This window comes from Clarias gariepinus, chromosome 13, assembly GCF_024256425.1.
Source record: "Clarias gariepinus isolate MV-2021 ecotype Netherlands chromosome 13, CGAR_prim_01v2, whole genome shotgun sequence".
Lineage (NCBI taxonomy): Eukaryota > Metazoa > Chordata > Actinopteri > Siluriformes > Clariidae > Clarias > Clarias gariepinus.
Window position 1 is genome coordinate 24278321 of NC_071112.1, and position 12679 is coordinate 24290999.

General features: G+C 39.1%; 1 protein-coding gene across 1 annotated transcript in view; it reads left to right on the forward strand.

The window, feature by feature from the left end:
• Positions 1-12679, forward strand: part of fsip1 (fibrous sheath interacting protein 1) — a 58474-nt gene that overhangs the window by 13719 nt on the left and 32076 nt on the right. The window contains exon 9 of the mRNA XM_053510315.1: positions 11443-11610. Within this exon, the coding sequence (XP_053366290.1) occupies positions 11443-11610 (168 nt within the window). The remainder of the gene's footprint in view (positions 1-11442; positions 11611-12679) is intronic.

Here is a 12679-nt window from a genome sequence, read left to right on the forward strand (position 1 = left end):
CTCTCTCAGGCAAGACATCATCTGGGTGGTGAACATAATTAATTTAATGATATATATCTGGATGTTCTCACAATTTTTTTGCACTATAAACATAGGGCTAAGCTGCATTTTTTCACAGTTTCCTTTTTATACTGCATATCACATCATTCCTCAAGAGGATCTGCCAGCTGCATTTATGGTGTGGTTTACTTCTCTGCAATGGGTTCGTCACCAATTATGCACGGCAACCAAACAGAGGAGTGCAGATGCTCAGGGGCCTCTTAAAGGGTCAGGCTGAAAGACTTCCTGTTATTGTGAGCCCCTGCTATTGTGCAAAGTGTAGACAATTTTTATGTCTTTTGGCTCATCCCAGTAATAGGACACGTGAATGACCAGACGCAGAAAAGCTTTGGCAGGATCTAATATGACATCATGATTAAATGCAGATGCCTTCTGCTCTTTTATTCTTCATTTATTATCCTGTCTCTGTGGAATTTGTTCCCCAAATTGTTTAAATGCAACTACCTAGAACACAGCAAACTAATATACCCAAATTGTTTAAATGCAACTATCTAGAACACAGCAACCCTTAATTCTGAGTTTTCCTCTTTTTACACTGCTAATAAGCATCATATGCCTTCTGTTCCTTTATTCTCTATTTATTATGCTGTCTCTGTGGAATTTGTTCCCCAAATTGTTTAAAAGCAACTACCTAAAACACAGCAACTTCAAATCCCCAAATTATTTAAATGCTATAAACCCACTGTAAAACATAACAACTCTCAATTTTGAGTCATTCCTCTTTTCACACTGCTAATACTGTAAGCATCATATTATTAATATCCAGCTTTAACATATTACAATATTAATATATTATTTTTGACCTATTTTAGATTTAGACCCCCATTTCTATTATAAAAACCTCTGCTTATATACGGTATATAGCTCTGGACAAAAATTATATACAGTATATACTGTAGCTTTGGTGTTCTTGGTGTGAAAAGATTAGTTTCATTTTTTTAATTGCTGACAATATTTCGCCTAAATTCAAAATATGACTATTGTTATATAGAGTGTATATTTAAGGGGAAATGACATCACAACATGTCAAAATAACCCAGGATCATGCAGTATTTGCAGAGCTTCAATAACTCAAATAAAACAAAATGCAATTAAAGTTTAAACAAATTATGTTAATGCTTTGGCTAAATAACATTAAGAAATCAGTATTTGGTGGAATAACCCCGATTTGCAGTTACAGCTTTCATGCGTTTTGGCATGCTGTCATCCAGGTTTTCAATATATATATATATATATATATATATATATATATATATATATATATATATATATATATAAATTTTATCACAATATTCTTAAAGAAAAAAAAGAATTTCAGTTGCATGAAGCAGTTGAAACTAAAATGTCATCTTTTTCCTTATAATATAGTCAGTATGTGCCTAATACGAGTACATCCAGATGTTCTGTATTACAATTTTCTCTTTTTCAAATGTTCTAGGAAGATTTCTCCCTATGTTGTCATTTTCAATTAATCTCTGCTGAAGGAATTTCCTCAGGCTTTTTTAAATAATCTACTTAATGTCTACTGCTCTTCATTCACTAACAGTTTAAAACACCTATTAAGCTGCTATTTCTTGTGTTTTCTGAATAGTTATTTTAGAGATTAGAGGTAATATAAGAAGAAGAAGCAGCACCCATTGTTTCTCACATATACTTTACAGCACAGTATTTTTTCTCTTTTTTTTTTTTGCATACCCCAGCTTCTTGGGAATTTGGCAATAGTACAAAGTCAGCCATAATATGGCGTCTCTGAAGCAGTTCGGTTTAACCCTGTGATGACTAGCGAATCTCTATAGAATCATCAAAGGATTCACCATTAAAAGCATTATTTTAACTTAAAGGCATTTGTGTACAGATGCCTTTTTTAAAACACTGACTCACATAAGGAATATTTAAAAAATCAGTTTAAATACAAACAGTTCACACAAAATCCAAAAAGTGCATTTTGTGCCATTAAGCAACACTCCCTCTCACAGGAAGGCTATTAACATGTACATGTTTTGCTCAGCTTAGGGCGTTGCTTTCTCCGAGGGGGACAAATATGCAAGAGATCAAGATTGCCAGTGGTAACCTGGCGAGGGTGATGGGGTGTGATCAGGGAAAGAAAAGTCTTGCGTATGATTGGGGGAATGCTCATTTCTCCCCGTCTACTCCAGGAAAAGACATTTTTACTGGGTTAAACTTTTCTCAGAATATTTGTTTTCAAAATTTGTTTTACAGTTTTCATTTATTTTTATTCACTGTATTTGCATACTCAAGACTTTGATACACAACTAATCATGCTCATCCATTTTCATCATTTTTAAAGTTTTTCCCAATTGTTTATCAAAGTTTAGATTACATATTTCATTTTTTAACAACCATCATATTATTGTACTGTAGCTGAGATTTTATTTAAAACAAACATATAGTTTTGTATCATATATTATTACCCATATATAAACGACCTATATTTCACACAATTCACTTCTATTTTTATTTTTATGCCACCTTTACCACTGGTCGTTCTCGTAAAGCAGCCTTACAGAAACAAAAAGATAATTAGGCGAAAAAGCTTGAAATGTATGAAGAAATATGTATGAATCAAAATGATTAGATTGTCCCTGATGAGCAAGCCAAAGGTGAAGGTGGCAAGGAAAAAACTCCCTGAGATGGCAAAAGGGAAAGAATCTTGAGAGGAACCAGACTCAACAGGAAAATCATTCTCGTTTGGGTTATAACTGATAGCAGAGATTGATCATCAGTTATACTGAATGTTAGAATGCTGGAAGTTCAGTCTAACAGGAGAGGTGATAAGTTACTGTAGGATGGAGTCCACTTTCACTATTGGAGGCACAGGTAAAAAAAAAAAAACTTTGTTTAAAAAAAAGTTTGTAGGAATATCATTCCTGAACTATTAAGTGACAGCTGTCACAGATCATCAGATAACAGCTGTCTGCAACAGCCAAGTCCAAGACCATCTTCATAGTCAAGTGAAACGATCCCCCGTCACCACACACATCGCAAGCGGACCACACAGGGCCTCCATGTGACAAGATCTCCAACCAGAAGCGAATGAGATGACTGACATGAGTGAGACAGGTCCGGAGGGCAGAGGGGGTCTGGATCACTGCCAGCTCAGGGGCACCATGTTTAGCTTGACAAAGAGAGAGAAAGAGAGAGAGAGAGAGAATGAGGAAGAAGAGTTCCGACATGGGTACCGACAAGCATCCAGAATCCTCTGATCAAAGTAGGCGTGAATAAAATACTAGCAATTCACGCAGGTACAGTACTGGGGTGCAAGATCATTTAGTTCTTTATAGGTTAAAAGTAGTATTTTTAAATCTTTTGGAAGACAGTGCAGTGAGTGGTTGATTGGGTGATGTGCTCATATCTCTTGGGTCTAGTGAGGCTCTGGCCGCTGCATTTTGAACTAACTGGAGCTTGTTTATGCACCTAATTGAACATCCAGACAGTATTTGTTAATAATAATTCAATCTAGAAGTGACAAAAGCGTGAGCACATTTTTATGTCATGTAATTACAATATTTCTAAAATTAAAAAATGCTATCTTAGTATTATTATCTACATGAGCTACAAATAAAAGACTGGAATCTATAATTACACCTCTTTTTTCTTCTTCTTTGTCTTTCGGCTGTTCGTCACTCTAACCTGCTGCACATTCTTTCCATCTCTATCTCTTTGCCTTGCCGATCTGTACAGATCCCCCTCTCTCTCCTTACTGTCCAACCTAGCATACAAGTCCTCATACTGTATGCTGTTTGTCCTTTTCCACCTCTACCTTTACCTCACTCTGCATCTCCCTGTACTCCTGTCTACTCTCTTCAGTTCTCTCAGTCTCCCACTTCCTCTTAGCTAGCCTCTGTTTCTGTATACACTCCTGGACTTTCTCATTACACCACTAAGTCTCCTTGTCCACTTTTCCCCTTCCTGATGATATACCACGTATCCTCCTACCTGTCCCCCTGATCATCTTAGATTACCTGTCTCCCTGACCACACAAAGCCTGTCCCAACTCCTCCCTGAAAACTACACAACATTCTTCCTTTTTCTCCTTCCACCACTTTGTTCTCTGCTCTGCCTTTGTCCTCTTCACCTTCCTCACCACCAGGGTCATTTTACACACCACCATCCTGTGTTGTCTTGCTACGCTCTCCCCTACCAATACTTTGCAGTCACTGATCTCTTTTAGATTACAACATTGACACATGTAGTCCACCTGAGTGATTCTGCCTCTGCTCTAATATGTTTATTTCTCCTGCTCTTCTAACTCACATCCTACCCATGGGGTATAACCACCAACAACATTGCACATCACACCTTCTATTTTCAGCATCAGACTTATCAACCTATCTGATATTCTTTTTTACCTCCAGAACATTCCTTACAAACTCCTCTTTCAGGATAACTCCTACTCCATATCTTTTCCCAACCCCAAACAAGGTTAAAACAACTTAAACCCTGCTCCTAAGCTTTTAGCCCTGCTACTTTTTCACCGGGTCTCCTGGACACACAGTATGTCCACCCTTCTTCTATGCATCATGTCAACCAAATCTCTTGCCTTCCCTGTCAGTCCCTACTGTTACTCCTAAACTCTTGCATATCCTACTCTCTCTCTGCCAACAAGCATGCTTCCTTTGTCCTCTCCTTCTTTGACCAACAGTAGCCAAATTTCCACAAGCTCCCTATAGGTCCATACCTGTATATGGTGGTGGTCGTTGTTAACCCAGGCCACGACCGATCCGGTATTGAAGTCCTGTTAATGATTTGCATGACTGATTTGGCAAATGTTTTATGTTGGATGCCCTTTCAGCCACAACCCTCTGCATTTATCCAGACTTGGGACTGGCAAAAGAAGACACTTGATTGTAAAAAAACAGCTATTTTACTGCTGCACATGATTAAACGGAAAGGTCATAGTTACTGTATGATCAGCGAACTAAATTCTAGCTGCAGGTGGTCCGAGTACTTCAATTCGATTAAATTTTATATAGTGCTTTTAACGATGGTTATTGTCACTGTCATTGTCATTAAGCAGAAGGCAGTTAATTAGCATTCAGTGTTTAATGTCCTTTACACATTCCTTAACTTTATTGAGGTGGTTTTTCTCATTTGAGTTTGTTGAGACATATAACTGTGTCATCAACAAAGGAAACTAATACCATGCTCACAAATGATGTTGCCCATAAGAAGCATGTATAAAGAAAATAGCAGTGGGCCAAAAAACGAAATCTGTGGAACAACAAACTTTACTTACAGTAAGTACACGTAGAATAGTCACCATTTACAGTAAATCTACAAACTGATAACAATCAGTTAAATAAGAACTTAGCCAGGAGAGGCCGGTCCCCTGAACTCCCACAACATTTTCTAATCTACAGTATCAAAGAGAATACTATGATCATTGGTGTCAAAAGCTGCACTAAGGTCAAATAACACAAGCAAAGAAACGCAACCCCGATCAGAGGCCAGGAGGAGGACTTTTACCCCTTTAATAAAATATAGTACTGCGAAAAATGGCTAAACATGCTCTAAGTTTTAATGGCTACATAACCTAAAACTCTTAAGACCTGATCATGACAAAACTCTCAGGTAACTACAGAACTCACCAGAGGATTAAGGACCATTCTTAAGTGCCCAACCTGTGGCAGCTTACTGGTGCTGGAACTTCCTCAGTTGCTCCCATTATGGGTTGCCACAGCAGACATTTGTCTCTGGTTAACTCTTTCTACCACATCTTTTTTTGTCACTCCATCCTCCTGCATGTCCTTCCTTACCACATCCATAAACCTCCTTTTCGGCCTTCATCCCTGATATATCCCTCATCCCTCCTCTGCACATGTCCAAACCCATGTAGTCTGGCCTCTCATACTTTCCTTAAATCGACCTACCTGCACTGTTCTTTTAATATACTTATTCCTAATCCTGTCTATTCTTGTCACTGTCAAAGCAAATCACAGCACCTCCAGCTTTGCTTCTTGTCTTTTTGCCAGCGGCAACATCTCCAAACCATACAATATTGCTGGACTCACTATCGTCCTGTAACCTTTCTCGTTTATTTTTGGTGATACTTTTTTGTCACAGATCACTCCTGCTACTTTTCTCCACCCATTTCACCCTGCCTGCACTCTCTTTTTTACTTCTCTTCCCATTACACTATCTATTTTCTTCCCAATACACTCCACAATGCTTTGGACAGTTGACCCTAAATATTTAAACTTATTTACCTTCCTTACCTCTACTCCTTGCAGCTACTGTACACATTTCCCGTACCATCTCTCTTATTTATACACATGTACTCTGTCTTGCTCCTACTGATCTTCATGCCTCTTCTCTCCATTGCATCTCTCCTTCTCCCATCTCAACCTGCTCCCTACTCTTGCTGCTGATTACAGTATCATCTCCAAACATTATAGTCCATGGGGGCTCTTGTCCAACCTCATCCGTCAACCTGTCCATCACCAGTGCAAACCGGAAGAGGCTAAGAGCCGATCCCCGGTGCAATCCCACCTCCATCTTAAACCAGCTGGTCATACCTACGACACACCTCACTGCTGTAACACTGTCCTTTTCACTGTACATTTCTTGCACATACCTCTCTGCCACACCTGAGAGGAGTTACCTTGTGTTTTTGTAGATCCAGAGAAAGTGTATGACGTGAATAAACTGTGGTATTGCACGAGGAACTAAGGAGTGGTGCTGGAGATTGAACCACTGAATTTGGAGGCCTCAGGCCTCCTCACCCACAATCAGTGCCTGAGCTTATTGGTACTCTTATAAATGAAGGAGCAAATCAGCAAAGCCACTTTATGAATTCTAGTGGGGAAAAAAATCCCAAAATAATGGGATTTAAACAAAAATGGGACTCAACAAACACATGAATGGGCTGGGAAGGTGTTAACAACCTATTGGCCATATAGACTATAAGAAATATACATGTCGCACTTATTAAATATACATGTCTCAATATACATTTATTAAATATACACTTATTAAATATACACTTATTAAATACAGTATACATGTCTCACTGTTTTCTTGTGCCAGTCCTAAGTCTGGATAAATGCAGAGAGTTGTGTCAGGAAGGGCATCCGACGTAAAACATTTGCCAAATTAATGATGTGAATCACAAATATAATTCCTATACCGGATCGGTCGTGGACCAAGTTAAAAACGACCGCCACTGGTGCTGTTGACCTACAGGGTGCTGGTGGAAATTGGGCTACTGCTGGTCGAAGAAGGAGAGGAGGAAGGCGTGTTTAAAAGCAGAGAGAGAAAAGGAAAGCGAGAGATTAGGAGTGATAGTAGGGACTTTGAATGTTGGGACCATGACAGGGAAGGGAAGAGAGTTGGTTGATATGATGCAGAGAAGAAAGGTGGATATACTGTGTGTCCAGGAGACCAGGTGGAAAGGTAGCAAGGCCAGAAGCTTAGGATCAGGGTTCAAATTGTTTTACCATAGGGTGGATAGGAAAAGAAATAGAGTAGGAGTTATCCCAAAAGAGGAGTTTGTAAGAAATGTTCTAGAGGTGAAGAGAGTATCAGATAGGGTGATGAGTCTGAAGCTGGAAATTAAAGGGATAATGTTCAATGTTGTTAGTGGTTATGCCTCACAGGTAGGATGTGAGTTAAAAGAGAAGGAGAAATTCTGGAGCGAGTTAGATTAAGTGATGCAGAGCATCCCCAAAGGTGAAAGAGTGGTGATTGGTGCAGACTTCAATGGACATGTTGGGGAAGGGAACAGAGGTGATGAAAATGTGATGGGCAGGTTTGGTCTTCAGGACAGGAATGTAGAAGGACAGATGGTGGTGGACTTTGCAAAGAGGATGGAAATGGCAGTAGTAAATACTTTCTTCCAGAAGAGGCAAGAACATAGGGTGACATATAAGAGTGGGGGCGAAGCACTTAGGTCGACTACATCTTGTGTCGACGTTGTAATCTGAAAGAGATTAGTAACTGCAAAGTATTGGTAGGATAGAGTGTAGCCAGACAACACAGAATGGTGGTGTGCAAAATAAACCTGGTGGTGAGGATGGTGAAGAGGACAAAGGCAGAGCAGAGGACAAAGTGGTGGAAGCTAAGAAAGGAAGAATGTTGTGTAGTCTTTAGGGAGGAGTTGAGACTAGGGTGATCAGGAGGTGCTGTCAGTTGACTAGACAACTACAGCTAATGTGATCAGGGAGACAGGTAGCAGGGTACTTGTTGTATCATCAGATAAGGGAAAAGTGGACAAGGAGACTTGGTGGAACGAGGAAGTCCAGGAGTGTATACAGGGAGGGAGGCTAGCTAAAAAGAAGTGGGACACTGAGAGGACTGAAGAGAGTAGACAGGAGTACGGGGAGATGCAGCGTAAGGTGAAGGTAGAGGTGGCAAAGGCCAAACAAAGAGCATATGAGGACTTGTATGCTAGGCTGGACAGTAAGGAGGGAAAGGTGGATCTGTACAGGTTGCCAAGGCAGAAAGAAAGAGATGGGAAGGATGTGCAGCAGGTTAAAGTGATTAAAGATAAAGATGGAAATGTATTGACAGATGCCAGGACAGTGATGGGAAGATGGAAGGAGTACTTTGAGGAGTTGATGAATGAGAAAATCAAAAGAGAACAAAAAATAGAAGAGGTGACAGTAGAGTTTCTGACTAGTTTGTTTAACAAGATCTTGGAGAGTGAGAGGATGCAGAGTGGTGAGGGACATGACATTAAGGTGGAGATGGGTCTGCATCAACGATCAGCTCTAAGCCCTTTTTTGTTCGGACTATGGACTATGATGTTTGCAGATGACTTTGTGGTTTGTAGCGAGAGCAGGGAACGGGTTGAGGAACATTTTGAGAGGTGGTATGCTTAGGAAAGCAGATGAATGAAGGTTAGCCGCAGCAAGAAGGAAAACATGAGTGTGAATGAGATGGACCCAAGAAGAACTGTGAGGCTACAGGGAGCAGAGGTAAAGAAGGTGCAGGATTTTAAGTACGTAGGGCCAACGGTCTAGAGCAACAGAAAGTGTTCAACAGAGGTGAAGAGGCGGGTACAGGCAAGTTGGAATGGGTGAATAAAAGAAGCAGGTGTGTTGTGCGATAGAGTTGTGCGAAAGAGTATGTGTTGTGCGAAAGAGTATCAGCGAGAATGAAAGGAAAGGACAGTGGTGAGACCAGCAATGCTCTATGACTTAGATACAGTGGCACTGAAGAAAAGACAGGAGGACAAGGATGGATAGGATCAAAAATGAGTTCATTAGAGGGACAACTTATGTTAGATGTTTTGGAGATAAAGTCAGAGAGGCCAGATTGAGGTGGTTTGGACATGTTCAGAGAAGAGATGGTGAATATATCGGTAGAAAGATGCTGAGGTTGGAACTGCCAGGCAGAAGGACTAGAGAAAGAGCAAAGAGGAGATTTATGGATGCAACTTTACAAAATAAAAAGTAAATTATGGAAATGAAAATCTTCAATTCAATTTAATTAAATTCAATTTTATTTGTATAGCGCTTTTAACAATTAGCATTGTCCCAAAGCAGCTTTACACAATCAAAAGAATTTTGAAGTTTGTATGGAATTTGAATGTGTATGAATCAAAATGGTCAGATCGTCCCTGGTGAGCAAGCCAAGGGCAACAGTGGCAAAAACTCCCTGAGATGGTAATAGGAAGAAACCTTGAGAGGAACCAGACTCAACAGGGAACCCATCCTCATTTGGGTGAAACAGAAAGCAGGGATTGATCTGCATTCATACTGTGTGTTAGTTGGCAGGCAGTTCAGCATAACAGTTGATGTTAATTGATGTTAATATGGAGTCCAGGTAGTTATTGGATGCTCAGGTAGACTTGTATGAACTATTGAACTGTCAAGTCTTTAAAGAAACAGCTGCCAACACCAGTCGAGGCGGATCTGTCTTCTTGGTAAAAAGAACCATCCCCAGACACGAGACACATCCCAAAGAGACACACGAAGCATCCATGTGATGAGATCTCCAACCAGAAGCGGGGCACCAGGATGGGTCAAACAGGTCCGGAGGGCAGAGGGGGTCTGGATCACTGGCAGCTCAGGAACAACATGTGTAGCTCGACAGAGAGAGAGAGAAGGAGAGAGAGGGGGGAGAGGGAAGATAAAGAGCAGGAGAGAGAGCAGAAGAGAAGAGATAACAGTTAGGTCTGGTCACAGTCATATGATGTATAATGTAAATGTATATTTACTGTAGAGTACAAGCGGAGACTCCGGCAGGACTAACTATAACAGCATAACTAAAAGGGAGAGCCAGAAGGAAACACAGGCATGAGGGCTCCCTGAGATGTAAAGCAACCAATCACCTCACCGTCAACAAACCTGAGTGATCAATGAGAGTGGGGTGGACAGCATCTAAACATACCAGTTCACCATAATACTCTATGTCCATGAGTCTCCCAGATCTGCTCCTTTACCCCGGACAAATCTATTTATAAAAATGCTTGATTAAATAAATTGGTTTTTAGCCTGGACTTAAGGCTGAGACTGTGCCTGAGTCCTGAACACTATTTAGAAGACTATTCCATAATTTTCGGGCTTTGTGAGAAAAAGCTCTGTCCCCATCTGTAGTTTTCATAACACGCGGTACTGATAAGCAGCCTGCATCCTTTGATCAAAGTAGGCGTGGCGGATCGTAAGACACTAGCAGTTCGCTCAGATACTGTGGCGCGAGACCATTTAATGCTTTATATGTCAAGAGTAGTATTTTAAAATCAATGCAAAATTTCACAGGGAGCCAATGAAGTGAAGATAAGGTAGGTGTGATGTGCTCATATCTTCTGGTTCTATTTAGTAGTATCTAAATATAAATAGGGCATTGCTATTGGTGTTTTATTGGTTTTCATTTAGAATTTATATGCTGTTTATGTATTTCTAATACCAAATATTATTTACATCCTTTAAAATAAAGTCCTATAAATCCCTGACATATAAATTACAGTAGGCATCACTCTGGAGTATGTGCCAGAAGAAGAAAACCACAAGAAGAAGAAAACCTAATGCTGATTACTTAACCCTAACTGTTAATTGGTTACATCCATGGTGCAAACTGAGCTTGTATTTTACTTATGAGCAGTCATATTTTTCTCTTGATAAAGACATGATCTGTTTTATCCTGAACTAGCTGAAACTTCCTTTGAGGGGCAGCAGAGCCAGTTAGCGGCACAAAATTTTCTCATGGAAAGTTGCATATTTTTTATTTGGATCTTTTGTTAAGATGATAATAAGCAGTTTTAGAGAGATCATTTACAGACAATACATGGAGTCAAATTATAAACCAGTACTCAAAGTTAATCCTCAACTGTTTGTTCATTGTTTACTGAAACCTTTAATCCAAACATAATTGTTTAATATTTTGCACATTTCTGACTTAATTGTGCTGTCATCCATGCAGACAGACCTTTCCCTGTGTGCTGTGTCCACAACATTGGATGCAGGTTATACACCCAAAGCAGCTGAACTTGACCAACTCTTTCACATTGATGCCAAACTGCAGCTTCTTCTTCCTGTTCAAGAATTCCTGTCTGTGCGAGGCCCCTATGCTTTCCACAGCTCTTCACAGGTTTGTGCCATTTTCCTAAATACACTGATCTGCTATTTTTTAAACATTTAGTGCTTTCAGAGGCCCCTTTAACCATCATGCTATTTTCACTACTTTCAGTGTGTTTCTATCTACTGAATGCCTATATTAAACCAATCTATTTACCAAGCAATCTATTTAGAATTAGTTGTGATTAATTACCATTTCTTGTGAATGTACACACAGTCTTAAATGAGTCTCAGAATGACTCATGAAGCTGTTGAACTGTATAAGGGGAACAAAGCTGTTCTTAATTTCTATCCACCTCTATTCAGTATACTGTATGTTACATATTTATAGTTAAAATATATGTGCAACTTTAGTTGCTCATCTTTTTTGTAATTTTAATTGTTATTCTTTATATACAATATATGCATAAGTAGTATATGCAAAATATGTGCTTTTAAATTGTACTATACTTATATATTCACTTATATATACAAATCAGGACATTTTAATTATTTACTTGTACACTTTTTACATCCAATGACATACTTTTTACAAACAAAGAAGACATCATTTGTTTAAAAAAAAAACTATTTTTCTTGGATTTGGATAAAGTCGAAAGATTCATTTGGGATGATAAAATCCAGATTTAAAAGGGAGGTAGTTGCATAACATTGCAATAACCTGGGAGTTATGTAATGGTGGCTTAATAGTCACAAAGGCATTCTGGCATTATTTGGACTACACGATATTTTGGGAAGCAGTTAGTCTTTAGAGGTTAAGCTTTATGAGCAATATTTTTGAAAAGAAGATTTACCGATAATATAATAATATCCTTATTGTCATAAAAGGCCTACTGCAGGAACAAACTAAAATGTTCTTCATGGAAAAGTGGTTACAGTTGCAAGAAAAAGTATGTGAACCCTGAGTTTTGCATGAATTGGTCATAAAATGTGCTCTGAACTTCATAAGTCACAACAATAGAAAAACACAGTCTGCTTAAAATAATACTAAACAAACATTATATGTTTCCATGTTTTTATTAAACATAACATATAAACATTCACAGTGCAGGGTGGAAAAAGTATGTGAACCCCTAGCCTAA